The 27,967-nt window shown below is 43.9% G+C and overlaps 1 protein-coding gene across 1 annotated transcript; it reads right to left on the reverse strand.

Moving 5' to 3' along the window:
* Nucleotides 1-3,351: 3,351 nt before the first annotated feature.
* LOC140191201 (protein FAM177B-like) lies at nucleotides 3,352-27,955 on the reverse strand. Its single transcript, XM_072248367.1, has 5 exons — nucleotides 27,903-27,955; nucleotides 11,897-12,046; nucleotides 11,174-11,240; nucleotides 8,711-8,808; nucleotides 3,352-4,351 (listed from the first exon to the last, which is right to left on the reverse strand). The coding sequence occupies exons 1-5, from the start codon at nucleotides 27,927-27,929 to the stop codon at nucleotides 4,166-4,168; spliced, it is 528 nt and encodes a 175-aa protein (XP_072104468.1). The 5' UTR covers nucleotides 27,930-27,955; the 3' UTR covers nucleotides 3,352-4,165.
* Between the last annotated feature and the right edge of the window lie 12 nt (nucleotides 27,956-27,967).

Consider the following 27,967-nt stretch of genomic DNA (forward strand, 5'->3'; position numbering starts at 1 on the left):
GGAGATGCAGTGGATGTTGTATATTTGGATTTTCAGAAGGCCTTTGACAAGGTGCCACATATGAGGCTACTTAACAAGATAAGAGCCCATGGAATTACAGGAAAGTTACATACGTGGATAGAGCGTTGGCTGATTGGCAGGAAACAGAGAGTCGGAATAAAGGGATCCTATTCTGGTCGGCTGCTGGTTACCAGTGGTGTTCCACAGGGATCAGTGTTGGGGCCACTTCTTTTTACATTGTACATCAACGATTTGGATTATGGAATAGATGGCTTTGTGGCTAAGTTTGCTGACGATACGAAGATAGGTGGAGGGGCCGGTAGTGCTGAGGAAACGGAGAGTCTGCAGAGAGACTTGGATAGATTGGAAGAATGGGCAGAGAAGTGGCAAATGAAGTACAATGTTGGAAAGTGTATGGTTATGCACTTTGGCAGAAAAAATAAACGGGCAGACTATTATTTAAATGGGGAAAGAATTCAAAGTTCTGAGACGCAACGGGACTTGGGAGTCCTCGTACAGGATACCCTTAAGGTTAACCTCCAGTTTGAGTCAGTAGTGAAGAAGGCAAATGCAATCATTTCTAGAGGAATACATTATAGGAGCAGAGATGTGATGTTGAGGCTCTATAAGGCACTGGTGAGACCTCACTTGGAGTACTGTGGGCAGTTTTGATCTCCTTATTTAAGAAAGGATGTGCTGATGTTGGAGAGGGTACAGAGTAGATTCACTAGAATGATTCCGGGAATGAGAGGGTTAACATATGAGGATTGTTTGTCCGCTCTTGGACTGTATTCCTTGGAGTTTAGAAGAATAAGGGGAGACCTCATAGAAACATTTCGAATGTTGAAAGGCATGGACAGAGTGGATGTGGCAAAGTTGTTTCCCATGATGGGGGAGTCTAGTACGAGAGGGCGTGACTTAAGGATTGAAGGGCACCCATTCAGAACAGAAATGCGAAGAAATTTTTTTAGTCAGAGGGTGGTGAATCTATGGAATTTGTTCCCACGGGCAGCAGTAGAGGCCAAGTCATTGGGTGTATTTAAGGCAGAGATTGATAGGTATCTGAGTAGCCAGGGCATCAAAGGTTATGGTGAGAAGGCAGGGGAGTGAGACTAAATGGGGGAATGGATCAGCTCATGATAAAATGGTGGAGCAGACTCGACGGGCCGAATGGCTGACTTCTGCTCCTTTGTCTTATGGTCTTATGGTCTTATGTTCTCAATATTTATTGCTTATTTATTTATTTATTATTATTTCTATCTTTTTGTATTTGAACAGTTTGTTGTCTTTTGCACGCTGGTTGAATACCCAAGTTGGTGCTGTCTTTCATCGATTCTATTATGATTATTATTCTATTATGGATTTATTGAGTATTCCTGCAAGAAAATTAATCTCAAGGTTCTATATGGTGACATATATGTACTTTAATAATAAATATAGACCATAAGACATTGGAGCAGAATTAGGCCATTCAGTCCATTATGTCTGCTCCTCCATTTGATCATGGCTGATCCAGTTTCCTCTCAAACCCATTCTCTTTCCTTTTCCCATAACCTTTCATGCTCTGACTTACCAAGAATCTATCAAACTCCATTTTAAGTACACTCAATGACCTGGCCTGTGGCAATGAATTCCACAGATTCACCACCCCCTGCCTGAAGGCCACCTCTTCTCATCTCTGTTCTCTATTCTGAGGTTGTGCCCTCTGGTCCTAGAGTCCCCCACTACAGGAAACATCTTCTCCACATCCATTCTACTTAGGCCTTTGAATGTTCAATAGGTTTTAATGGGACTCCCCCTCATTCTTCTGAATTCCAGTGAGTACAGGACGTGACATTGAACACTCCTCATATCCCATAATAATTTTTGTGAACCTCCTCTGAACACTCTCCAATATCAGCACATCCTGTCTTATATAAGGGGTCCAAAAGTGTTCACAGTACTCCATGAGGCCTCACCAATGTCTTATAAAGCCGCAGAATTACATCCTTGTTTTTATATTCTGGTCCTCTCGAAATGAATGCTAACATTGCATTTGCTTTCCTCACCAACTGACTCAATCTACAAGTTAACCTTTAGGGAATCCTGCACAAGCACTCCCAAGTCCCTTTGCATCTTAGATTTTTGAATTTTCTCCCCATTTAGAAAATAGTCTTGGCTTTTATTCCTTCTAGCAATGTGCATGACCATACACCTCCCAACACTGCCCATTCTCCTAATCTAAGTCTTCCTGCAGCCTCCCTTCTTCCTCAACATTACCTGCCCCTCCACGTATCTTCATATCATCTGCAAACTTGGCCACAAAGCCATCAAGTTCGTCATCCAAATCATTAACCTACAATGTAAAAAGAAGCATTCCAACACAGACCCCTGTGGAACACCACTAGTCACTCACAACACGCTGGAGGAACTCAGCAGGTCGGGCAGCATCAGTGGAAACGATGAGTCGATGTTTCGGGCCGGAACCCTTCGTCAGGACTGAAGGGGGAAGAGGCAGAGGCCCTATAAAGAAGGTGGGAGAGGACTAGTCACTGGTAGCCAATCAGAAAAGCCTCCCATTATTCCCTCTCTTTGCCTCCTCCCAATTAGCCAATGCTCTATCCATGTTAGTATCTTTCCTGTAATACTATGGGCTCTTATCTTGCTAAGCAGCTTCGTGCGTGGCATGTTGTCAAAGGCCTTTTGAAAACACAAGTACACCACATCCACCGGTTCACCTTTACCTACCCTGCTTGATATTTCCTCAAAGAGTTCCAACAGATTTGTCAGGCAAGATTTTCCGTTGTGGAAACAATGCAGACTTTGACTCCAAAATCTCATCTCCTTAATAATCGACTCCAACATGTATACAACCACTGAGGTTAGGTTAATTGGCCTATAATTTCCTTTCTTCTGCCTCCCTCCATTCCTGAAGAGTGGAGTGACGTGCAATTTTCTAGTCATCTGGAACCTACCGATTCTTGGAAGTTCATTACTGATGCCTCCACAATCTCTTCAGTCACCTCTTTCAGAACTGGGATGTACACTATATGGTCCCAATGACTTGCCTACCTTCTGATCTTTCAACTTCCCAAGCACCTTCTCCCTGGTAATTGCAACTTTAATCATTTCTTCCCCCTGACACTCTCAAACTTCTGGCACACTGCTAGTGTCTTCCACAGTGAACCCTGATGCAAAATATTTATTCACACTGTCCATCATTTCCTTGTCCCCTGTTACTACCTCCCCAGCAATGTTTTCCAGCGGTCCAATGTCTACTTTCACCTCTTCTTCAAATTTACTTTGAATTTTGAGCTTTGAAACAATAAACAAGGGCAGAATAGAGCTTCATCTTGATGTTTCTTACAGTTTATCAGCAGCTAATCTGAAGCACAAAGTTCTGAGTAAGAGTCTTCGAAGTGAAACATTGTCATTGTCTCTCTCTCCACTGATGCCATCTGATCTTTGAGTGTTTCCAGCACTTTTTTTTTCAGATTTTCCGCACTTGCATTTTTTTTAGGCACAAAAAACACCCTTGGAACGTTTCTCATCTACTTACTCAGGGAATGTGAACACAATGGCAATACCAGCATTTATTGTTCATCCTTCATTGCCCCTGAACTCAAGGTTATTAAGAGTTAATACTCTGGAATTGCATATCCTTGGGTGTACTGGTTGTTAACAGAAACAATGCATTTCACTGTATGTTTCAAAGTACGCATGATAAAATAAACTTGAATCTTAAACTCTGTAGCCCAGACCAGATAAGGACAACTAATCTCTTTCTCCAGAGAACATGTTTGATGGTCACTTTGAATGATCCTTAATGACTCAGTTGTCATGACAAGATTTAAATTCTGCCAATTCCAGGTGCTAGAATTCCAATAACAAAATAGTGCTGGAAACAGTCAGTAGATTAGGCAGCATCTGCCAAGAGAGAAGCAGAGTCCATATTTTGTGTTGATAACTGGGACTTGACCACTATGCTGCCACATGACTCTGTTCCAGGCTGGTTGGCAGCGACGGGTGCCTACATAACTTGTGAGAGCATCCCCTATGGGAGAGGAGGCGCAAACAGGAGATACTTTCTGTCCCAGTTTATGCACTCATGTCAATCTCTTTTCAAGAGCTGCAACTATTGACAAGGGAGGAAATTATACATGAGGAGTTTTAGATCGAGATGAGGTTAGTTGTCTTCCAGTACTTCGTTGCTGTATGTTACTTGGTGCTTGCATTCAGCTCTGCTATTGATTCCTGGGCACTCTGCTGTATGTAAAGTCCCGTATTCAGATGTCTGGAGGGGGAGATGCTTCCTCTCATAAAATTCCACCTCCTCCATTTCTGTGATCTCTTCTCCATCTTCATCTTCTTTCTGGAAGTAGAGAACAGTTACTTTGGGGGTAGGGAGAAGCATTTTCAACCCTTTTCCATGTCTCTGCTCTCCTTCCAGACCTACCCTAACAAGGGAGTCCAAAACCAGGAATACCATTCCCAAGTTAAAGGGGCCAGTGGTTCAGGATGGAGATGGGGAGGATATCTTCATCCAGGTTGGTGAATCTTTCCAGAAAGACTGTGGAAACTCAGTCACAAAGTATATTTAAGTCAAAGATTGATAGTGGATTGGATATTAAGAAAAAAATGTTGCTCATGTGAAACAATCATGAACAAGGGAAAACCTGACAGATGCTGGAAATCCCAGCAACACACACAAAGTGCTGGAGGAACTCAGCAGGTCAGGCAGCATCTGTGGAAAAGAGTACAGTCAACATCTCAGGCCGAAACATCAACCGTTTACTCTTTTCCATAGATGCTACCTGGCCTGCCGAGTTCCTCCAGCATTTTGCGTGTGTCTCTTGCTCACATGAAAGATCAGCCATGACCTTATTGAAGGGTGGAACACATTCAAGGGGCTGAATGGCCTGTGTTTGTTTCTAGTTAGACTCACAAAGTTATGCAACACAGAGACAGGCTTTGGCTGAGTAAAATCTCTCTCTGAGCTAGTCCCATTTGTTTGCATTTGGCTGAAGTCTCTCTAGGCCTTTACTATCCATGTACCTGTCCAAGTGTCTGTCATAATTGTACACACCTCAACAGCTTCCTTTCGCAACTCATTACAAATACAAGCCACAGAAAATGTTGCCGCTCAGATCCCTTCTAAATCTTCCCCCGCTAACATTAAATCATGCTTGCTTGTTGTAGACTCCTCTACCCAGAGAAAAAGACTGTAACAATCCATCTTGTAAATGTACCTCATGATTTTAAATTTCTGAGACATCACCCCTCAGGCCTCCTACACTCCAGGGAAAAAGTCTCAGCCCATCTAGCCTTTCCTTATAGCTCAAGCCCCCCAATCCCGGTAATGTACTTATATCTCCTCCTTCCCTCTCCTCCTTTGTTCCTGTACCTGGCTCTTCTCCAACCTCCCTGCCAGAGTTCCCTCGGTCTTGCGGTTTCTATTTACCGATCACTGCTGATTGAGGACAACGTATATCTGTGCTGGTTCTTGCCTTTGTCGACAAAATAGTCACTGTTCTTCAAAAGTAATTCATTGTATTGATGCATCATGTTAAACTGTCATTAAACTGCCAGGTATCAGCATGAAAAGTTTATCAAAAGCCTTTTGATTACTTTTAAAATAACAATGCTGGTGTCATTTTAAACCGAATTACCAATTGGTTATTTTATCAATGTTTATTATATTTATCTTATTATTATTACTTTGGATGTAGGTGGCACAGTGGCTGAATTCTGAATTAATAATCTAGAGGCCATAAAGAGCCCAAACACGAGAAAATCTGCAGATGCTGGAAATTCAAGCAACACACATCAAAGTTGCTGGTGAATGCAGCAGGCCAGGCAGCATCTCTAGGAAGAGGTGCAGTCGACGTTTCAGGCCGAGACCCTTCGTCAGGACTAACTGAAAGAAGAGCTAGTAAGAGATTTGAAAGTGGGAGGGGGAGGGGAGATCCAAAATGATAGGAGAAAACAGGAGGGGGAGGGATGGAGCCAAGAGCTGGACAGGTGATTGGCAAAGGGGATATGAGAGGATCATAGGACAGGAGGCCCAGGGAGAAAGAAAAGGGGGAGGGGGAGAAAACCCAGAGGATGGGCAAGGGGTATATAGTGAGAGGGACAGAGGGAGAAAAAGGAGAGAGAGAAAAAGAATGTAAGGGGCTTCCTTTCCTCCACCATCAACTCTGCTCTCAAACGCATCTCCCCCATTTCACGCACATCTGCTCTCACTCCATCCTCCCACCACCCCACTAGGAATAGGGTTCCCCTTGTCCTCACTTACCACCCCACCAGCCTCTAGGTCCAATTATTCTCCATAACTTCCGCCACCTCCAATGGGATCCCACCACTAAGCACATCTTTCCCTCCCCCCCCCCGCTTTCCGCAGGGATCGCTCCCTACGCGGCTCCCTTGTCCATTCGTCCCCCCAATCCCTCCCCACCAATCTCTCTCCTGGCACTTATTCTTGTAAGCGGAACAAGTGCGACATATGCCCTTAAACTTCCTCCCTTACCACCATTCAGGGCCCCAGACAGTACTTCCAGGTGAGGCAACACTTCACCTGTGAGTTGGCTGGGGTGATATACTGTGTCCGGTGCTCCCGATGTGGCTGTCTATATATTGGCGAGACCCGACGCAGACTGGGAGATCAGTTCATTGAACACCTACACTCTGTCCGCCAGAGAAAGCAGGATCTCCCAGTGGCCACACATTTTAATTCCACGTCCCATTCCCATTCTGATATGTCTATCCACAGCCTCCTCTACCGTAAAGATGAAGCCACACTCAGGTTGGAGGAACAACACCTTATATTCCGTCTGGGCAGCCTCCAACCTGATGGCATGAACATTGACTTCTCAAACTTCCGCTAATGCCCCACCTCTCCCTCGTACCCCATCTGTTATTTATTTATATACACACATTCTTTTTCTCTCTCTCCTTTTTCTCCCTCTGTCCCTCTCTCTATACCCCTTGCCCATCCTCTGGGTTTTCCCCCCTCCCCCTTTTCTTTCTCCCTGGGTCTCCTGTCCCATGATCCTCTCATATCCCTTTTGCCAATCATCTGTCCAGCTCTTGGCTCCATCCCTCCCCCTCCTGTCTTCTCCTATCATTTTGGATCTCCCCCTCCCCCTCCCACTTTCAAATCTCTTACTAGCTCTTCTTTCAGTTAGTCCTGACGAAGGGTCTCGGCCCAAAACGTAGACTGTACCTCTTCCAAGAGATGCTGCCTGGCCTGCTGCATTCACCAGCAACTTTGATGTGTATTGCCATAAAGAGCTTCAGTTCAAATCCCACCACCAGCTGTGAAATTTAAATTCAATCTAGAACCTGGAGCAATAACTAATCATAATACTAATTATCACAAAACCATCTTAAAGTTGATGATGTTGCACAAATGGAGTGAATGTACAATGTCTGCCGATGGCTGGGGATTCAAGAACTAGAGTGCTTAGGTTTAAAGTGAAAGGGGAAAGATTTAATAGTAACCTGTGGGGTAACCCAAAGAGTCAAGTGGTTAGCATATGGATTGAGCTGCCAGGGGAAGTAGTTGAGATAGGAACATTAACAGCATTTAAAAGTTACTTGGACAAGTACATGAATCAGAATGTTTAGAGAGAGTTAGGCCATACACGGGCAAGTGGAACGAGCTTAGATGAGCATGTTGTTTGGCATGAAGCAGCCGAGCTAAAGGGGCTGTCTCTCTGCTGCGTGACCGACTCTGATCATTCCTTTCTCTTTACTTGGTCAGGTCTACGTGTGACCTCAGATCTACCTGATATAGTCGACTCTTAAGTACCCTCTGAAATGTCTTAAGAAGCCATTTCTCAAAGGGGCAACTAGGTTTGGGTAAAAATGCTGGCCTAGTCAACAATGCCCAGGTCCACAATACATAAAGGAAATACTGTAATTTATTTAAAATCTGTTAATAATTTATGTGCAAACTCATCTAATAGTACCCTGAAAAATAATAACTAATTAGTAACTAAATTAAAACTACTATCATTATTAGTTAATAGCTATTGATTGTATATCAGATATCATTGTATACTGATTGCTAAGTATGTGAATATATGTTGCTTGGAGCAGAGGATATAGGGTTCTGGAGGGAAAGGGGAGAACCTGATGTGATTATATAAAATGGTGAGTGGCACAGGTAGAATAGACAGCAGCAAACATTTCCACATAGCAGCAGTGTTTTACAGCAGAAGGCGTAAGTATAGGATTAGGGTAGAAATAGTTAAGATTGGATTTACTGATGAACTTCTTCCACCAGAAGGTGTTTGGAATCTGAAATGTATTGCCTAATGGATGGTGGAGGCAGAGATTCTCACAATATTTGAAAACTATCTGAATGGACACTTGAACTCCCATTGTGTAGTAGACCATGGACCAAGAGGAATTAGTATAGATAGATACTTGAGGGTCAACAGCAATATGATGGGCCAAAGGGCCTCTTTCTGTGCTGACTGACTTTGTTATTCTTAAATGATCTACTATATAATATATATACAATGTATATAATTATCAGTATCAAGTGGCCTGTTGATCACCCATAGGAAATTATTATGATGTGTATATTAGTATGAAATAGTTGTTGGATAATCTGATGGTTCATATACACAAATATCTGCTGCGTTCCATGGATAACCTGATAATTGCACCGCGTCTACATAATATACAATGCAACATATATTTTATAGAGTTCAAATGTGTAGACCTGGTCTTGAACACTGAGGAATTCATCCACAGCATACTGGTACTTGGCTGTCGTCAGTCCAAAGAAGTCAGCCAGTTTCTCTCCAAGAAAGTCACAGGCTAGGAGAAAAGAAGCAACAAAATGTCACATTATTGTGTCAACACCTCCTCACTGTAAGCTAAAGTAAGACACAGGTAATGAAAATCCTGAATTCAATTCCTGATCTCTGCAGAATTAGCTTATGGTTTGCTTCAACGCTGTGTGATTTCTGTGGTCCTCCACGCTAAGTAGTATTCAGTGCACTGTGTGGTGGGAGTAGACACAGTTTGCAAGGATCAGTCTCCCGCAAAGATCATGTTATAGCGGCTGAAGTGCATGATATACAGGTGTCCCCCGCTTTTTGAACGTTCGCTTTACAATACCTCACTGTTACGAAGGACCTACGTTAGTACCCTGTCTTTGCTTTCAGAAGGTGTTTTCACTGTTACGAAGAAAGGCAGCGTGCGATAAAAACTCAGCGCGCGCCCCGAGCAGCCGCTCTGCCCCAGATTCGGAACAGCATTGCTTTAACACGTTGCATTGAACAGACGTTAGCAAGATGAGTTCTAAGGTGTCGGAAAAGCCTGAAAGAGTAAGGGTGTTACACTTAACATAAAACTAGATATAATTAAGCGTTTCGATCGTGGTGAACGAAGCAAGGACAAAGTGAGTCTGGCTTGTGGAAGTTGACGAAGATGATGTTGAAGAGGTTTTGGCATCCCATGACCAAGAACTGATAGATGAAGAGCTGATGCAATTGGAAGAGGAAAGGATAACAATCGAAACCGAATGCAGAAAGTGAAGCAACTGCCTGAGATTTTCGCTGCAATGATAAAGTACGACTTTAATTTTGAAAGGGTACGTAGGTTTAGGGGATATTTGCAGGATGGTTTGAGTGCTTACAAACAACTGTATGACAGAAAAATGCGCGAGGCTCAGCAGTCAAGCAAGCCTTCCACATTAGCCACAGCAGACGATGAACCTCGACCTTCGACATCGAGGCGGGTAGTCATAGGAGAAGATGAGCTGCCTGCCCTGATCGATGATGAGATGACACCCCCGTGTCCCACCACCCCAACACCCAGGCCCCGGACAGATACTGTACCAATTTGCGAAGAACGCAGCGGTAGCTGGGAGGCACACAGCACATCTTTAAGAAAAAAGCCGAAATAAACATGCTAATTAATTAGGTGCCACCTAGCACATAATTGCCGGCCCAGATCTGAGGCGATGTAATCGGCAATCGCCTCTGACCTGCACCGACATTTACATGCCGGGTAGCACCTAATTAATTAGCATGTTTATTTCGGCTTTTTTCCTAACGATGTGCTGTGTGCCTCCCAGCTACCGCTGCATTTTTCGTGGCAATGTATCGGGTCGGCAGCCCGGAGGGTGGGGGCCACTGCACCACCCAGCCTGCGATGACTCAGTCTAACACACCATCATCAGTGTGCTCGGCGCTGTTTTCCCAATTCCAGTAAGTGATACTACACTGTACATACATTATTTCTACTTTATATAGGCTGTGTATTTTTACGTGTTATTTGGTGGATTTGGCAGCTTCATAGTTTAAAGGTTACTGGAGAGCACGTTTATGCCAACAGCACTTGCGTGAGATTTTCGCTACAGAGATCTGTGCAGGCAATCGTTGTAGAGAAGTATTTCTACTTTATATAGGCTGTGTATTTATCATATCATTCCTGCTTTTACTATATGTTACTGTTATTTTAGGTTTTATGTGTTATATGGCATGATTTGGTAGGTTATTTTTGGGTCTGCGAACGCTCACGAAATTTTTCCATATAAATAAATGGTAATTGCTTCTTCGCTTTACGACATTTTGGGCTTACAAACCGTTTCATAGGAACACTCTACCTTTGGATGGCGGGGGAAACCTGTATAATTGCAACAGATTACACTTTCTTTGGCAACATGGAAGCAGAGACAGGGCCTGTTGCAAGAAAACTGACAATGAAGGTCTCTGAACTTTGAGGTCAATTCTGTCTCTCTCTTTACAAATGCTGAATATTTCCAGCATTTTCAATTTTCAGTTAATGCTAGAGAACAATTATTCTGGAGAAAACTCCATTGCTACTGTCTCATCAAGCTGCCAGATATGTTAGACTGTAAAAACAGAAAATGCTGGAAAATGTCAGCAAGTCAGGCAGTACCTGTGGAAGCTGAAACAATTAACCTTTCAGAGCCAGGGCCCTTTATCAGAACAGCGAGAGAGAGAAAAATTATTTTAGGTAGCAGTGAAATGGAGAGGGGCGATGGGTCAGTTTCTGACAGGATGACCTAATGTGGCAGTTAAAGGAACAGTTACCATCAGATTAATGTCCTTTGTATATTTGTTGTTGGTGTTCTGTGGGCTGTGTGATGTTGTACAGTCTGTGTTATGTTCTGCAGTCTCAGACCAGCTCCTTACCACAGTGCAATACTCACTGAATAAGGATCTTCTGGCAAAGTGTATCACCCAGAACCACAGGAAGTGCCTCCAGGGCAGTGTAGACTGTAGGCCATTAGAGCAGAAAATATTACACGTCAAATTCTTCAACAGATCAATCCCTCCAACAAGCCTGCATAATCCCAGTGTAGCTCCCCAACCCGACCTCTGCAATCTCCCAGTCCAAAATGTTTATCAGAATAACCACATTACACTCTGCTTTGTCAGAGTTCTCTTACTACAAGTGCGTTACAGAATGAGCTGAATCTCTCTCCCCACACACCCATCCCTCTCCCCCACACACCCAACCCACTCACCCACACACCCATCTCTCTCCCAAACACACCCATCCCACTCTTCCCCATGCACCCAGCCCTCTCCCCCATACCATACAGGTTTTCTAGGAAGTCAGTCAGATGTGGGGAGAGTGAAGTGGAATGTGCCGGGAGCTGCTGTGTTGTGTGGGGAGATGGTGGGGTGTGTGGGGAGATGGTGGGGTACGTGGGGAGATGGTGGGGTGTGCAGAGAGGGTGTTGGATATGTCGGGAGCTAGTGGGTGAGTGGGGAGTGGTTGCAATTCATGGAGAGGGTGTGGGAATGTGGAAGGAGGGTCAGGGATGTGCTGGGAACCAGTGAGACCTGGGGAGACACAACGCGCTGAGTGGGAAGGTTGGACTGATGGAAGCTGCTGAGCAGTAACGCCCGACGCCCTGGGCACTCACAGGGTCAATTCGCTGCACCAGCTGCTCCTGCTCCTCTTCCAGCTCCTCCTCACTGCTGCTCTCAACCATCATCTCTCCGCTGGCAAAGTGAACGACTCTTCCCGGCTTCCTGTTGCCTGCCTCCACCTCGTGGGAAAGGTCTCCCTCTGCCTGACAAATCAAGGATTGGATAGTTTGTTCCTGTACACAGCCACCATTCTCTAAGGGTGAAATGTGGATATTGGTAGGGGTTTGGGGTACAGTGTGTCTGTGCCTGAGGCAGAACCCTGGCTCTCTCAATGCACAGGATCAACATCAGGGCAGGGCAGAGCAGGCAGCTTCTGGGCAGAATCCCACTCTCAGAAACGCTCCTGCCGCTTTACTGACGGCCTGCTGACAATTACTCCTGAGGTTACCATCTGCATCAGTGAACAGGAAATGCCAACCTGAATCAGCACAGGAACAGACTCTTACCCCATTCTGTCTGTGCCAGCCATTGTACCAACCAAAGCTGACCCCATTTGCCAGCATTTCACCCATCGCTATGCATTTCCTGGTGTTTCAAGTACCTAACAAGGTATTTCAGAATTCTAGCAGTCTCCATCTCCAGAGTCCCCTTAGGCAATTCATGTATCCTAGAATCCAACGACCCTTTGGTTGAAAGGGCTGCCCATCAGATGTTCTCTAAATCTCTCACCAGGAAAGACTGCAGGGAAGGAGAGGAGGAAAAGGTGGAAGAGCACTATGGGGAGGAGGAACAGGGGAAGGAATAAAGTTCATGGTTTATTATTGTCATGTGTACTGAGATAGAATGGAAAGCTTAGTTTTGTGTGCCATTCATACAAATCCTTTCCAAATATAAGCTGATTGAGGTAATACATAAAGAAAAGCAATAATGGGATGCAGAATATAGCGTTACAGTTACAGGGAAAGTGCAGCACGGACAGGCAATACAGAGACGGAGCAGATTTAGAAATCAAAAGTTCATCTTCAACATGCAAGAGGTCCATTAAAGAGTCTTATAAATGTGGGAAAGAATCAGTCCTTGGGCCTGGTGTTTTCAAGCTTTTGTGTTTTCTGCCTGTTGGAAGGATGACGAAGAGAGAATGTGTGGGAAGGAGGACCAAGGGAAGCTGTGGGTCCATGTACATAACCCTCTGTTGTGGGGTAAAGCACCAGAATCCTGGATTCAAACTGGAGAGTCAGGGATGTTCCATCGTACAGGAATGCAACAGAACACTGCCGCCCCACTAACCTTGGCTGATTCTGCCCCAGGCTTCGGCTCTGGCAGTTCCACATGGGCCTTAATTCCTTTCGCAGATGTATCCACCTCCCATAAAACACGCCCAGTGATCCGGCCTCCAGCAGTTCATCAGCCTGTGGAGAAGTGAGCCAGTACAAAATACCACTGACCTCTAATGGAGAAGGGCATCCTCTTCAGGTCACCTCATGTTCAGAGGGTGTGACAGCTGCAGAGAAGCTGGAATGGTTTTACTGGAATGGTGCAGGGGTGAGATTCAGTCTGAGATTACTGGGGATGAAAGTTCAGTTCTGGGATTACTGGAGTGGGAGATTTGAGTTCTGTTGTTAGTCTAGATGGGTTGTTCAGTTCTGGAGTTACTGGGATGGGGGTTGAACTAAAGAAGGAGGCCTGTTCCCCCTAGGGTGGAGAAAAAGTGAGGTATTTAATGTAGGTGGGTGGGATCAAGGATAAACTGTGGGAAATGGCCTCTATTTGTGGAGTGTTAGAGAAAGGATTCAAGGGGCATGTGAGGGAAAATTTCTTCCCATAGAGACTCGTTCTGTGCTGAAAGTCCTTGTCTGAGAGGGTGCTTGTAGTTCAACCCAAACTGCAGCTGGCCACTATGTGACATGCATACATAATGTTAGGGTTAGGATGCAGGTGAGGTAATCCTCCCTCCTGAAATCCTGCTGGTTCAGAGAGGCTAGGCAGAGTGTTGAGTGTGGTGGGAGTGTCAATAGCAGTGTAATACATCCATAGCAGCGATGCCCACACTGGGTCTCTCACCTCAGCTGAGGGTGGGTGAGATGTCCTCAAAAACAGAGGATCATGAGGGGAGTTCAGGGAGACATGCAACATGCCTAATTTAGTTCCTGACCACACATGAGATCTTTAACCTTAAGGAGCTGGCTTACTCCACAATGGAGGTGGCAGGGACCATAAAGGGCTAAAATACCTTTTAAAAAAAAATCAGCCAGTTTGCAGCAGCTCGGACAAATTTACTGGAAGATCCCTGATCAACTGGGATAAAGACCATAAGATCATAAGACAAAGGAGCAGAAGTCGACCATTCAGCTCATCAAGTCTGCTCCGCCATCTTATTATGAGCTGATCCATTCTCCCATTTAGTCCCACTCCCCCGCCTTCTCACCATAACCTTTGATGCCCTGGAAGTCCGGTAGGATGAATCCTAATCCCCAGGACAAACTCTAGTTGGAAGATCCCATCCTTATCAGCTGGGGTAGCCTCTCATTGGAAGAATGCACTAGGGACACAGAGAAGGAGACATGGTGAGCTCCTGATGTTGTGTGATTGTCCTGCTGAGGTGGACTTGGGAAGATCTGCCCCTTGAATGCTGGAGATCTCCAGTCCTTTGCATCTGCCTACATATGACTCTAGACTCACAGTGAAGTGTCCGATTACCATAGCCTGGCAAGCTGCTCAGTTTGGCGTAGTAGGTAAACAAGGATGTGGAATGAATTCTAGAAGAGTAATGTCCTGTAAGTAAATGAGGAACAAAAATAGATGCAAGAGAGAATGTGGAACAACACACAGAAGTCAGGTGGCACCTGTGGAGGGAAATGGACAGTTTATGTTTCGGGTCAGGTCACTTCATCTGGGCTGAGTGATAGAGGGGAGGTAGTCAGTATAAAGAGGTGAGAGGAAGGGTTACATAAAGAGCTGGGAGTGATCGGTGGATCTAAGTGAAGAAGGGTGATAAGCAAATGGGAAAGGGGAGAATAACAGCGAAACCTGATCAACAGGTTCAGGCAGAGAAACGTGATCTCCACATAACTTAAGAGGGTTTCACAATAGTACAGAAGAGAGCTGCCTGCTTACACACAGAAAGTACAGGTACAGCAAGTGAAGACACGTGACTGGTAACAATCATTTTCATAATGGGCAACACAAAGAGAAACTCAGCAGGTCAGGCAGCATCTATGGGGATGGGAGGAATGAATTGTTTATCTTTTGGGTTGGAATTCTCATTAGGTTTTCAACCCTAATGCAGAATTTCAGCCCGATACATCAGCAACCCCTTTCCCCCCACAGATTCTGCTCGACCCACTGAATCCCCCCCAGCAGATTGTTTGTTGGTCGAGATTCCAGCATCTGCATTCCCTTGTGTTTATATTATCATCGGAGGGTCTGAGTGTAAAACAAAGGAAATCTGGGTCAACTGTGCATGACTTCAGTAAATCCATACTATCAGCCGTTTGGATCCCTGTACCCAACAAAAAAGCATTATACTGGGCTTGTGGGCTTCAGAGCAGAGGTTTGCTGGGCAGATCTCTGGTATGAGTTAGCCATCCTGGGTAAGAACGGCTGCTGACTAGAGCTTGGAGGGAGAGATTTCTTTGAACTATTTAAAGTTGTTGGTTGGTCAAGAGATTTTCTTTTACTTAGACTGGACAAATCTAGAACTAGGATACATGGTTTCAGGATTAGATCTGAGATGAGAAGAAACGTCTTAACTCCAAGGTTGGTGAATCTGGAAATTTTACTCAGGCATTTCAGTATCCAAGGATAAGGTCACAAATTATTGGATCAAGGGAATTGAGGGATATAGGGATCAGCCAGGAATGTGGAGTTGAAGTAAGGCTAATCCATGATCTTACTGAACCATGATTTAGTAGCTTGACATGTGAGCCAAAACCTTGGAAGATGATGCCTGATAAGACAGGAGCTTGACTGTTGGCAAAAAAGTGATCTTTACAGAGAGCAAAAGTCTGCAGATGCCAGTAATCCAAAACAAAAGTGGAAACGCTCAAATTAGGCAGCATCTGTATAGAGTCTGATTACCTGTCATTAGAACATTCACTAAAATCTAAAGAAAGGAAGCCAGGGTATAGAATTTTAACAGCAGGAAGGTTGGGGTTCAATTATATAAAACCATATCTGGGGTACAGTTCTGGTCACCACTCTATAGGAAAGACATGACTGCACTTGAGAGGGTGCAGATTCATCAGTTTGTTGCCTGGGATACAGCGTTTCAGTTATGGGAAGAGACTGGAGAGATTGGGTTTCACTGAAACAGGAGAGCTGAAGTGGGTCTTGATAGAGGTGTGCAAATTTACTAGAGGCACAGAAACAGTAGGAAACCTTGACCCCGTAGCAGGTGTAAGTGACCAGAGAACATTGACTTAAAATAAGGAGACAAAATTTTAAAAAATATTTCCTTTCATTCAGAGTGTGTTTAGGATCTGGAAGAATTGCCTGACGGGGTGGTGCAGGCAGAGACTCATTTAAAAAGTACTTGAACAAACACATGATTTATTAAGAAATAAAAGGTGAAGGGCCAAGTGCTAATAAATGGGGTGAGTACAGATGGGTATTTGAAAGTCAGTAAGGACATGGTGGGCCATATGGCCTTTTCTGTGCTGTGTGACTCTATTGCCTAATATGCTGCACTTGAACCAAAGAGCAGTGAAATCAATGTTCTTTAATTGAATCAAAAGATGTTCTATACTAGGAACTTACTTCATCAGACAGCATCTGTGGAGAGTGAAGTAAACTGTGGTCTACAATGCTGAGGGTATTCAACCTAAAATGATGACTCTATTCTCTCTCCACAGATGCTGTCTGACCTGCCAACATTCTTTGTTGTTATTTTAAGTTGTTGCTTGCTGGTCTGTCGTGTAGCTACAGGAACAGGTCAGAAGCCGATGACAGTAAGGTGTTAACCATGTCATTCCCAACTGTTATGTTCTGTAACTCCAAAAATTAATCAAAAATTTAAAAAACACAGGAGTCTGGGATAACTTGCCTATCTAGATCTTTCTTTGAGTGAGGTGCTCACATACGATGTGGTGATGTGATGACGTTTGCTATTCACATACTTCTTATCTGTAACCCACAATGAATTATGTAAGCAAAGAAAGAATGCTTAATCAAACAATATATTTGTAATATTACTCAAATGTTACAGAAATTTTAACCACTCCTCCCTGCTTAGCTATAAACCTCAACTCAATATAGAATGCATCTCAACTATAGGCATGGACAGAGTGGATGTGCAAAGTTGTTTCCCATGATGGGGGAGTCTAGTACAAGAGGGCATGACTTCAGGATTGAAGGGCGCCCTTTCAGAACAGAAATGCGAAGAAATTTTTTTAGTCAGAGGGTGGTGAATCTATGGAATTTGTTGCCACGGGCAGCAGTGGAGGCCAAGTCATTGGGTGTATTTAAGGCAGAGATTGATAAGTATCTGAGTAGCCAGGGCATCAAAGGTTATGGTGAGAAGGAGGGGCAGTGGCACTAAATAGGATAAAATGGATCAGCTCATGATAAAATGGCGGAGCAGACTCGATGGGCCGAATGGCCTACTTCTGCTCCTTTGTCTTATGGTCTTATGGTCTTATATACACAGTATACATAAATAGAACTACTATCTAGAGATCCACAGCATAGTAAGTTTTAAATTGTCCCATTCGGGCCTAAAGATATAATTGCTGAGGAGGATTTCTTACTCTGTGGGACAAAGTCTTTCCTGACTGGGGTGGTGGTGGGGGGGCGGGGTCACTCTGCTTGTCAGACGAGACTTGTGGCTGTGAAACAATCTTATGTTCTGGGGCCTCTACCATGGTGTTTATAAGAGTTGACTCTGGGTCTGCAGGAAGTAGTTCTGAGAGTTCTGGACACCTTCCTTTTCTAACAATTGACTCTGCTCTCCACAACTGATCAATGTGTGATCTCCAGACCATATCAGATGCAGTCTCCATTGTATGGGACAGCGGTCCAGTTCTGTCCTTAATCTTTCCGAGTACCCACTTTTGATCACCTCTATAGTCCCTCGCCAGGACAGCTTGTCCAGGTGTGAAACTTTGAACCTCCTTGTTTGAGGAGCCTTCAATTTGTCTCAGCTGTTTACCCTGCAGACTCCTTCTGAGATTGGGTTTGAGGAGATCCAAATGTGAGCGCAAGGGACAACCCAGGAACAGTGTGGCTGGTGAGCTGTTGGCCGTGGAGCGTGTGCATTGTGATACACAAGGAGGAAATTGGTGAGCTTCTGGTTCAGTGTCAGTACAGTGTGTTCTGCTGACATTGCTGTGTGGTCTTTCGACCCTGGACAACCCTTTCCATCAAGCTATTTGTAGCTGGGCCATATGGCACAGATGTGGTATGTCTTATTCCATTCATTTTCAGGAATGACTGTAACTGTTCCACAACAAACTGTGGTCCATTGTCAATCAGAAGAGGATTCTCAACAGTGTGTGAGGCTGTATTGGAGGTTATTGGGAACACTTTTGGCCAATCCGTAGCTGCATCCATTACTACCAAGAGATTTGTGCCCATGAAATGACATGAATCCTCTGCCAGGGCACTGTAGGCCATTCCCAGGGATGGAGAGTTGCTGTTCTCGGCATCTTCAGGATGTGTTGGCATCCTGAACAGTGCATGGCAATCTGCTCGAGATACTGATCTATCCCATACCATAAGGCAAAGTATCAAGCCAACGCTTTCATTTTGACGACGTCTAGATAACTGGCATGTAGCTCCTTGAACACATTAGCCCTCAGCTTTGATGGTACAACAACTCTCAATCCCCACACAAGGCAGCCTCCTTCAAGGGCAAGTTCATCTTGGCACTGGTAAAAATGGGGGAAATGGAATTCCTCCTGCACATTCCAGCCATTTTAGGTGGCAATGTAGACGTGAGACAGCATGGGGTCTTTTCTGGTTTTCCCTTGATTCATCTCTACCATAATAGGAGGATTTTCAATTTGTGTTAGAGAGAATGTGTAATTGTGTCCTCCAAGAAACAGATCCAATCTCTGCAATTGTGCTGGTGCTATTTGTGGAACACCGTGCTGTGGATTGAAAATGGGCACTAGTGATTGATGATCAGTAATGAGGGTAAACTCTCTCCCATACAGGTATTAGTTGAAATGTTTTACATGCCAAACTAGACCCAAGGCCTTCTTGTCAATCTGTGAGTAATTCTTCTCTGCAGTGGTAAGGGAAAGGCTATGGGGTGTTCACTTCCATCACTCATAACATGTGAAATAACTGCCCCTATACCATAAGGTGAGGTATCACAGGCAAGCTTCACTGGACCACGTGATCAGTACAGTGTCTGACGTCACCATTTCCTTTGCCTTTTGGAAAGCCACCTCACACTGCTTTGTTCATTGCCATTTCTTCCCCATCTGTAGTAATGACTTCAAGGGGTGGAGCACAGTAGCCAGATTTGGTAGTACTTGTTGTAATAATTGACATATCCTAAAAAGGATTGGAACTGAGACATATGCTTTAGCCTTGGGTCACCCACCACTGCCCGAATTTTCTCAGCATATTTGTGTAACCTTTGTGCATTAATAGTGTGACCACAGTAAGTGATGTTTGGTTTAAAGAATTCACACTTACTGCATCATGCTCTGAGCCCATAATCTGCTGATCTTTTGGACACAGTCTTGAGATGTTTGAGTGTTCCTAGTCATCCTCATTGGTAGCAATGATGTTATCCAGGTAACATTGAGTGCCTGGGCAGCCTTGCAACACCTGGCCTATAGCTTCCTGCCAAAGTGCAGATGCAGATGACTCTTCAAACTAAGGCTATTATAGTGATAAAGCCCTTTGTGAGTGTTTATGTTGAGAAACACATCGCACTTTTCTTCCATCTCCATCTGTAAGTAGGCCTCAGCTAAGTTCACTTTGCTGACGTGCTTTCCTCCAGAAAGGTTTGCAAAGATATTCTCTATCCTGAGCAGAGGGTATTGATCTACTTTCAGTACTGGGTTGATGGTGACCTTAATATCACCACAGATCCTATCAGACCCATCCTTCTTGGCTACTGGGACCACTGGTGTTGTCTGTGGGCTTCATTCAACCTTGGAAAGAATTCTTTCAGCCTCCATGCAATCTAGCTCACTGGCTACTTTATCACAGATGGTATAAGGAACCAGACCGGCTTTGAAAAGATTGGGTATGGCATTTTTATTTAACACAATTTTACCCTTGATATATTTGAGCTTTCCAATGCCAGCCTTGAACACTGCTGTGGCATCATCCAGTATATTTCTTAATTTGATTTCAGTTGACTCTATTGCTGGGGATATGGTATGCAAATTGTGGATAGATCTCCAATCAAGTTGCACTTGTTTCAGCCAATCACAGCCTCAAAATACTGGGCATCTTGTTTTTACCAAATACAAGTCCAATATGGTTTGTTGGTTGTTGTATTCCACTGTCACAAACGTCATTCTCACAGGAGTAATCTTTTCTCCAGTATACCTTCTCAGTTGGATATCTGCAGGCTTCAGTTCACTATCTTTGAAATGCCATTCAAGCTCATTTTGTGTAATGACTGAAACAGCTGAGCCAGTGTCCAATTCCATTGTAACTAATTTGCTGTTCACTTCTGGTGTAAGCCATATTGCTTATCTATTGTTAGTTTTCACATTGTAAATCTTAAGGCTATCAGTCCTGTGTAATTCTCATCATTTAGATTTTTCATCAACAGCATGCAGAATAGAGCTCTTTTAGAAACTGCAACTTGACTTTTTATCTTTTTCTCTTCCTGTGCAGTTCATTTATTTTTGTCTGCCTGACATGCTGTTTGTATGTGTGTTGCATTTTCCAAAAATTTCACCTTTAAGCCTGCATTGGTCAGCTGTAAGTAAGCCTCTGCCACAATGGTAACAACATGTGTTCAATCAGGCAGGTTTCTGTTTAGACATTGCAATTTTGTTCTTTCTCACTTTCATTAGTGACTGCAACTCAATGTGTCTCTGGCTGCTGTTTCCATTGAAACAGTGATTTCAACTGCTCTTTTAAATGTGAGTTGTGTTTCAGTTAGGAGCCATCTTTGAATATTTTCTTGTAAGGTTCCACAAACTAAACAACCTCTCAGTGCATCATTAAGCCCATCACTGAACTGCAAAGCTCAGACAATTTGTTCAATTTAGCCATGTAACCTGAATGGATTCCCCTTTGTTTGAATCCACTTATGAAACCTAAAGCTTTCTGCAATCAACAATGGTTTTGATTCTAAGTGTTCCTGCATTACATTCACAATATCAGCAAAGCTCATTTTGGCTGTTTTGGTTGAAGCAGTTAAACTTCTAAACAAAGTGCATGCTTTTCCACCTATTTCACTCATTAACATTGCCACTCACTTTTCATTTGTTTCAAAATACTGCTCAATTCATTCAGTATACATCATCCAGTTATCTATTGTGCAATGGAATGCATGTGTCTTTCCCATGTAGCTTTTTTTTTAATTATCACCGGATACTCACAGTTTCTAGGCCTCTCAACATATGAAAGGTTTCAATGAGATCCCTCACCCCACTTCATCCTTCTGAATTCCAGTGAGTACAGACCCAGAGCTATCAAACTTTCCTCGTATGATAACACTTTCATTCCCGGAAACATCCTTGTGAACCTCCTCTGAACCCTCCCCAATGCCAGCACATCTTTTCTTAGATAAAGAGACGAAAACTGTTCACAATACTCAAGGTGAGGCCTCACCAGTGCCTTATAAAGCCTCAGCATCAAATCTCTGCTCTTACATTCTAGACCTCTCGAATTGAATGCTAACATTGCATTTGCCTTCCTCATCACCGACTCAACCTGCAAGTTAACCCTCAGGGAGTTCTGCACGTGAACTCCCAAGTCCCTCTGCATCTCAGATTTTTAGATTGTCTCCCGTTTAGAAAATAGTCCGCACATTTATTTCTACTACCAAAGTGCATGACCATGCATTTTCCAATATTGTATTTCATTTGCCAATTTTTTGTCCGTCCTCCTAATCTGGCCAATTCCTTCTGCAGCTTACCTGTTTCCTCAACACTACCTACCCCTCCACCAATCTTTGTATCGTCTGCAAACGTGGCAACAAAGCCATCTATTCCATCATCTAAATCATTGATATACAATATAAAAAGAAGCGGTCCCAACACTGACACCTGTGGAACACCATGAGTCACTGGCCGCCAACCAGAAAAAGATCCTTTTATTCCTACTCGCTGCCTCCTGCCAGTCAGCCAATTCTCTAACTATGCCAGTAACTTTCCTGTAGCACCATGTGCTCTTAACTTGGTAAGCAGCTTCATGTGTGGCACCTTGTCAAAGTCCTTCTGAAAGTCCAAATATACAACATCTACTACATTCCATTTATCTATCCTACGTGTAATGTCCTCAAAGAATTCCAACAGGTTTGTCAGACAAGATTTTCCCTTAAGGAAACCATGTTGACTTTGTCCTATCTTGTCCTGTATCACTGAGTATACCATAACCTTATTCTTAGCAGTTGAGTTCAGCATCTTCCCAACCACTGAGGTCGGGCTAACTGGTCTATAATTTCCTTTCTGCTGCCTTCCCCCTTTCTTAAAGAGTGGAGTGACATCTGCAATTTTCCAGTCCTCCAGAACCATGCCAGAGTCCAATGATTTTTGAAAGATCATTACTAATGACTCCACAATCTCTACTGCTATCTCTTTCAGAACCCTTGGGTACAGATCATCTTGTCTGGGGGACTGATGCACCTTTAGGTCTTTCAGTTTTTTGAGCACCTGCTCCCTTGTAATAGTAACTGCACTCACTTCTCTTCCCTCACACCCTTCAACATCTGGCACACTGCTAGAGTCTCCCACAGTAGAGACTAATGCAAAATACTCATTTAGTTCATCTGCCATCTCCTTGTCCCCCATTATTATTTCTCCAGCCTCATTTTCAAGTGGTCCTCTTTCTATTTTCATCTCTCTTTTACTTTTTAGATACTTGAAAAAGCTTTTTTCTATCCACCTTGATATTGTCTGCTAGCTTGCTTTCATATTTCATCTTTTCCCTCCAAATGACTCTTTTAGTTGTTCTCTGTAGGGTTTTAAAAGCTTCCCAATCCTCTATCGTCTCGCTAATTTTTGCTTTGTTGTATGTCCTCTCTTTTGCTTTTACATTAGTGACTTCCCTTGTCAGCCATGATTGTACTATTTTGCCACTTGAGTATTTCTTCGTTTTTGGAATATATCTTCCTCATTTATCCCAGAAACTCAAGCCATTGCTGCTCTGCTGTCATCCCTGCCAGCATTTCCTTCCAAATTACTTTGGCCAACTTCTCTCTCAAACCACTGTAATATTCTTTATCCCATTGAAATACTGCTAAATCAGACTTTACTTTCTCCCTGACAAATTTCCAGTTGAACTTAATCATATTGTGATCACTGTCTCCAAAGGGTTCCTTTACCCTAAGCTCCCTAATTGCCTCTGGTTCATTACATAACACCCAATCCAGTATGGCTGATCTCCAACAACAAGCTGCTCTAAAAAGCCAACTCATAGGCATTCAACAAATTCATTCTCTTGAGATCCATTACCACCCTGGTTTTCCCAATCTACCTGCATATTAAGACCTCCCAAGACTATCATAACATTGCCCTTTTGACACACCTTTTCTATTTCCTGTTGTATTCTGTAGTCCACATCCTAGCTCCTGTTTGGAAACCTGTATATAACTGCCATCAGGGTCCTTTTACCCTTGCATTTTCTCGATCCTGGACTTCCTGTCAGATTGCCAGCAGGTGGTAAGAGTGGGCTCCCTCACCTCTGCCCCTCTAACCCTCAACACAGGTGCCCCTCAGGGCTGTGTACAGCCCCCTCCTTTACTCTCTGTATACCCATGACTGTGTCGCCACCCACAGCTCCAATCTGCTAATTAAACTTGCTGATGACACTACACTGATTGGCCTAATCTCAAATAACAACGAGGCAGCCTGCAGAGAAGAAGTCATCACCATGACACAGTGGTGTCAAGAAAACAACCTCTCCCTCAATGTCGCAAAAAAAAAAGGAGCTGGTTGTGCACTACAGGAGGAATGGAGACAGATTAACCCCTATTGACGTCAATGAATCTGGGGTTGAGAGGGTGAACAGCTTTAAGTTCCTCGGCATAAACATCTCACGTGGTCTGTATGTACTGGCTGTGTGGTGAAAAAAGCACAACAGTGCCTCTTTCACCTCAGACGGTTGAGGAAATTTGGTATGGGGCCCCAAATCCTAAGAAATTTCTACAGGGGCACAATTGAGAGCATCCTGACTGGCTGCATCACTGTCTGGTATGGGAACCGTACTTCCCTCAATCGCAGGACTCTGCAGGGAGTGGTGTGGACAGCCCAGCACATCTGTAGATGTGAATTTCCCACTATTCAGGACACTTACAAAGACAGGTGCTTAAAAAGGGCCAAAATGATTATTAGGGACGCGAATCACCCCAACCACAACTGTTCCAGCTGCTACCATCCAGGAAACGGTACCACAGCATAAAAGCCAGGACCAACAGGCTCCAGGACAGTTTCTTCCACCAGGCCATCAGACCAATTAATTCATGCTGATACAATTGTATTTCTATGTTATATTGACTGTCCTGTTGTATTATTATTTGTAATAATACTATTTATTACAAATTACTATAAATTGCACATTGTACATTTAGATGGATATGTAACGTAAAGTTTTTACTCCTGTATATGAAGGATGTAAGTAATAAAGTCAATTCAATTCAATTCAATTCAACTAAACCCTCAAGGATTCAACATCTTCCGATCCTGTGTCACATTTTTCTAATGATTTGATGCCATTCTTTACCAGCAGAGCCATGGCAACCCCTCTGCCTATCTTCCTATCCCTTTGATACAATGTGTAACCTTGGACATTCAGCTCCCAACTGTAACCATCCATCAGCCACGATTCAATGATGGCCACAACATCATACCCGACAATCTGTAAAAGTGCAACAAGATCATCTACCTTATTTCACACTCCGCGCATTGAGATATAACACTTTTGAGTACTGTATTTGCTATCCTTTTTGATTCTGCATCTGTAATGCGCTAATACTCACCCTACTGGCTGCAATTTTGTCCTGTCATCTGCCTGCCCTTCCTGACAGTCTGAATGCACACTGTACTTTTTTTTTATCATCTGTCATATCCTGGGTCCCTTCACTCCACTTCCCATCCCCCTGCAAAATTATTTTAAACCCTCCCCAACAGCTCTATCAAACCTGTCTGTGAGAATATTGGTCTCCTTCAGGTTCAGGTGCAAACCATCCCTTTTGTACAGGTAATACCTATCCCAGAAGAGATCCCAATGATCCAAGAACCTGAAGCCCTGCTCCCTGCACCAGCTTCTCAGCCACGCATTTATCTGCCAAATCATTTTGTTTCTACCCTCACTGGTAGCACAGGTAGCAATCCAAAATTACTACCCTGGAGGTCTTGCTCCTCAGCTTTCTACCTAGCTCTCTAAATTCTCTCTTCAGGACTTTGCTTTTCCTTCCTATGTCATTTGTACCAAAATGTACCAAGACATCTAGCTGCTCCCGCTCCCCTCCAAGATGCTGTGTCCCTGATTCTGGCACCTGGGAGGCAACATACCATCCGGGTGTCCCGTTCACGCCCACAGGATCTCCCGTCTGTTCCTTTGACTATTGAGTCACCTATCGCTACTGCTCCCCTCTTCTCCCTCTTTCCCTTCTGCACTACAGACCCATGCTCAGTGCCAGTAATCTGGTCTCCATGGCATTTCCCTGGGAGTTCATTCCCCACAACAGTATCCAAAACAGTTAAACTATATCCAACAGTATCCAACAATAATCAAACTATATATTTCCAATATTACACTATGCCAACCCAAACCAAACTTCAGCACTGCGCACAGTTCTGCTCCCCTTACCTGATAAAGGATAATAACAGCAATGGAGGTAGTCGAAAGAAGATTTACATGATTGGAGGGTTCAATGTATATTTATTATTGGTGGTGAGAAGAGGGCATGGCCTAGATGGTGGGAGTCTTTGATGATGGATGCTGCTTTCTTGCAGTGGCACTCCATGTAAATATACCCAATCATAGTGAGGGCTTTGCCTGTGAAGGACTTGGCTGTATCCACCAATTTCTGTAGCCCTTCAAGAAAGGCTGGATTGTTTGGGTCTGTATTCATTGGAGTTTAGAAGAATGAGGGGTGATCTTATTTAAACTTGGAAAATCCTAAGAGTGTTTGAAGGGTTGATGTTGAGATGACTCTCATTAATGGAAGAGTCATGAACAAGGGGATAAAACTACAAAATAAGGCACTGGTCATTTAAAACTTAGGCTTTAAAACGTAGATTTTCCCCCACTGAAAGGGTAATGAATCTCAAGGGTGGTGAAGGCCAGATAATTGGATATATTTAAGGTAGAGATATATGAAAGATAAATATTTGAAAGATCAAGGATTTAAAGATAGAGGAAACTGGTGCAGAAGCATTAAAAATAGACGTCAGAGACTGCAGCAGAGGAGTTGAGACCTTGGGCCAGCCAGGATCATATCGAAAGGCTTGAGGAGGCCTAACTCCTGCGCCTATTACTTTGTGTTTTTGAGAACAATGTGGCTGTTCTATTCAATAGGATAGGGCTGCAATTAGAGGACAGGGTACATACATCTGTACAAAACAAAATTTATTTTGTGAATGTTGTTTGTGTGTTATTTGATGCTTCAACCTCTGACTCATTACTATGTGTGAAATTGACAAACAAATTCAATATCTAGTTTGTGTCACTCCTGCTGAGAGAGTTAAAGGTGAACTAAGGACTGGGACTTACCGAAGGCAATGAACAAAGAAATACAAAAAACCAATGCCGTTGAACCCCCCCGGATTGGACAGTTTCATACTCCAGTGCCCTGACCAAGCTTCCCAAGTTCTTTTGGTTCAGGAATTGGAAATTTTGGAAAAAGTGAGATAGAAACTAGGAAATTTTAAAACCAGCACCATCAACAAGAATCTATAATTAAGGGCAGACTTGGAGAAATTAGTGGTGGTGTAAGCAACAGATTACTGGCCAATTGGTGTAGTTTATATGGACTTCCAAAGGGATTTTGAATTGAGTCATTCCAGTTGCATTTTCCTTTCTTCTCCGGTAATCTTCTCAATGCCATTCCCCTCCTCATATCGACTGTGTGCTTCTTCCAAATAATCCTTCAGCACCCTCCCTCCACCACCTCCAGTGTCACACAGTCTACCGCCCTACCTTTTGCTCTCTGAAATCTCTGCTTTCGTGTCCAAGTTCCCCCATTCCTCAGGAGGGAAATATCTGCTCCATATCTGCTCCGTAGATTCTGCCCAGCCTGGTGTGGGCTTCCATCATTTTTATCCGAGCATTCTGATAGGCTCAAAATGCGACTGTTAGAGAAAGTTGAAGCTCACGGTATTTCTAATCTAACAAGTAATTCGGCTCTGAGTACGGGTTGGGAAAAGGATTCCTCTGGGAAGTCAGCCACAGAGAACATTGTACGAGGAGTACTCTGGCCCTATATGCTGAGAAGTCATAGGCATACAGTACGGAAAATCCCTTCGGCCCAACTGGTCTATGCTGATGCGGGTGTCTATCCCAGCTAGTCTGCGTTCGACCCAAATGCCCTTTAACTTTTCCTATTCATGTACCTGTCCCCATGCCTTTTTAGCATCATTTAAGTCAGTAGAACGTCAGAGAGGAGTCGGGGAAGAGGCGCAGGGACTGGATCCCGACCAGAGTAGGATCACGGACAGTGGGGCAGTGTGGAGGAGGAAGACAGGCAGGATTGCTCCTGACCTCTAGACCTCAGAGCAGAGGGCTGAAGCATCCGCTCTCCGCCAGGACACTGGAGTACCACGCGGTAGACGCCAATCTGCACTGCTCTTCGGTTAGCGAGCTCACATTGAGTTGTGGGACGTCCCATTGACAAAGGGTCCGGGACAGGCCATGGCGAGAGCTAACGTCCGATTGCGGAAAATTAAATAATCCCTCCCTTCCCCAGAGATAGTCTCCCACCTCTCGTCCTCTATCTCCAAGCTCCATTTTCTGCCCCTTCCTTCGGCGAGGAACTCCGAGAAGAC

The sequence above is a fragment of the Mobula birostris genome, chromosome 2 (assembly GCF_030028105.1).
Source record: "Mobula birostris isolate sMobBir1 chromosome 2, sMobBir1.hap1, whole genome shotgun sequence".
Classification (NCBI taxonomy): Eukaryota; Metazoa; Chordata; class Chondrichthyes; order Myliobatiformes; family Myliobatidae; genus Mobula; species Mobula birostris.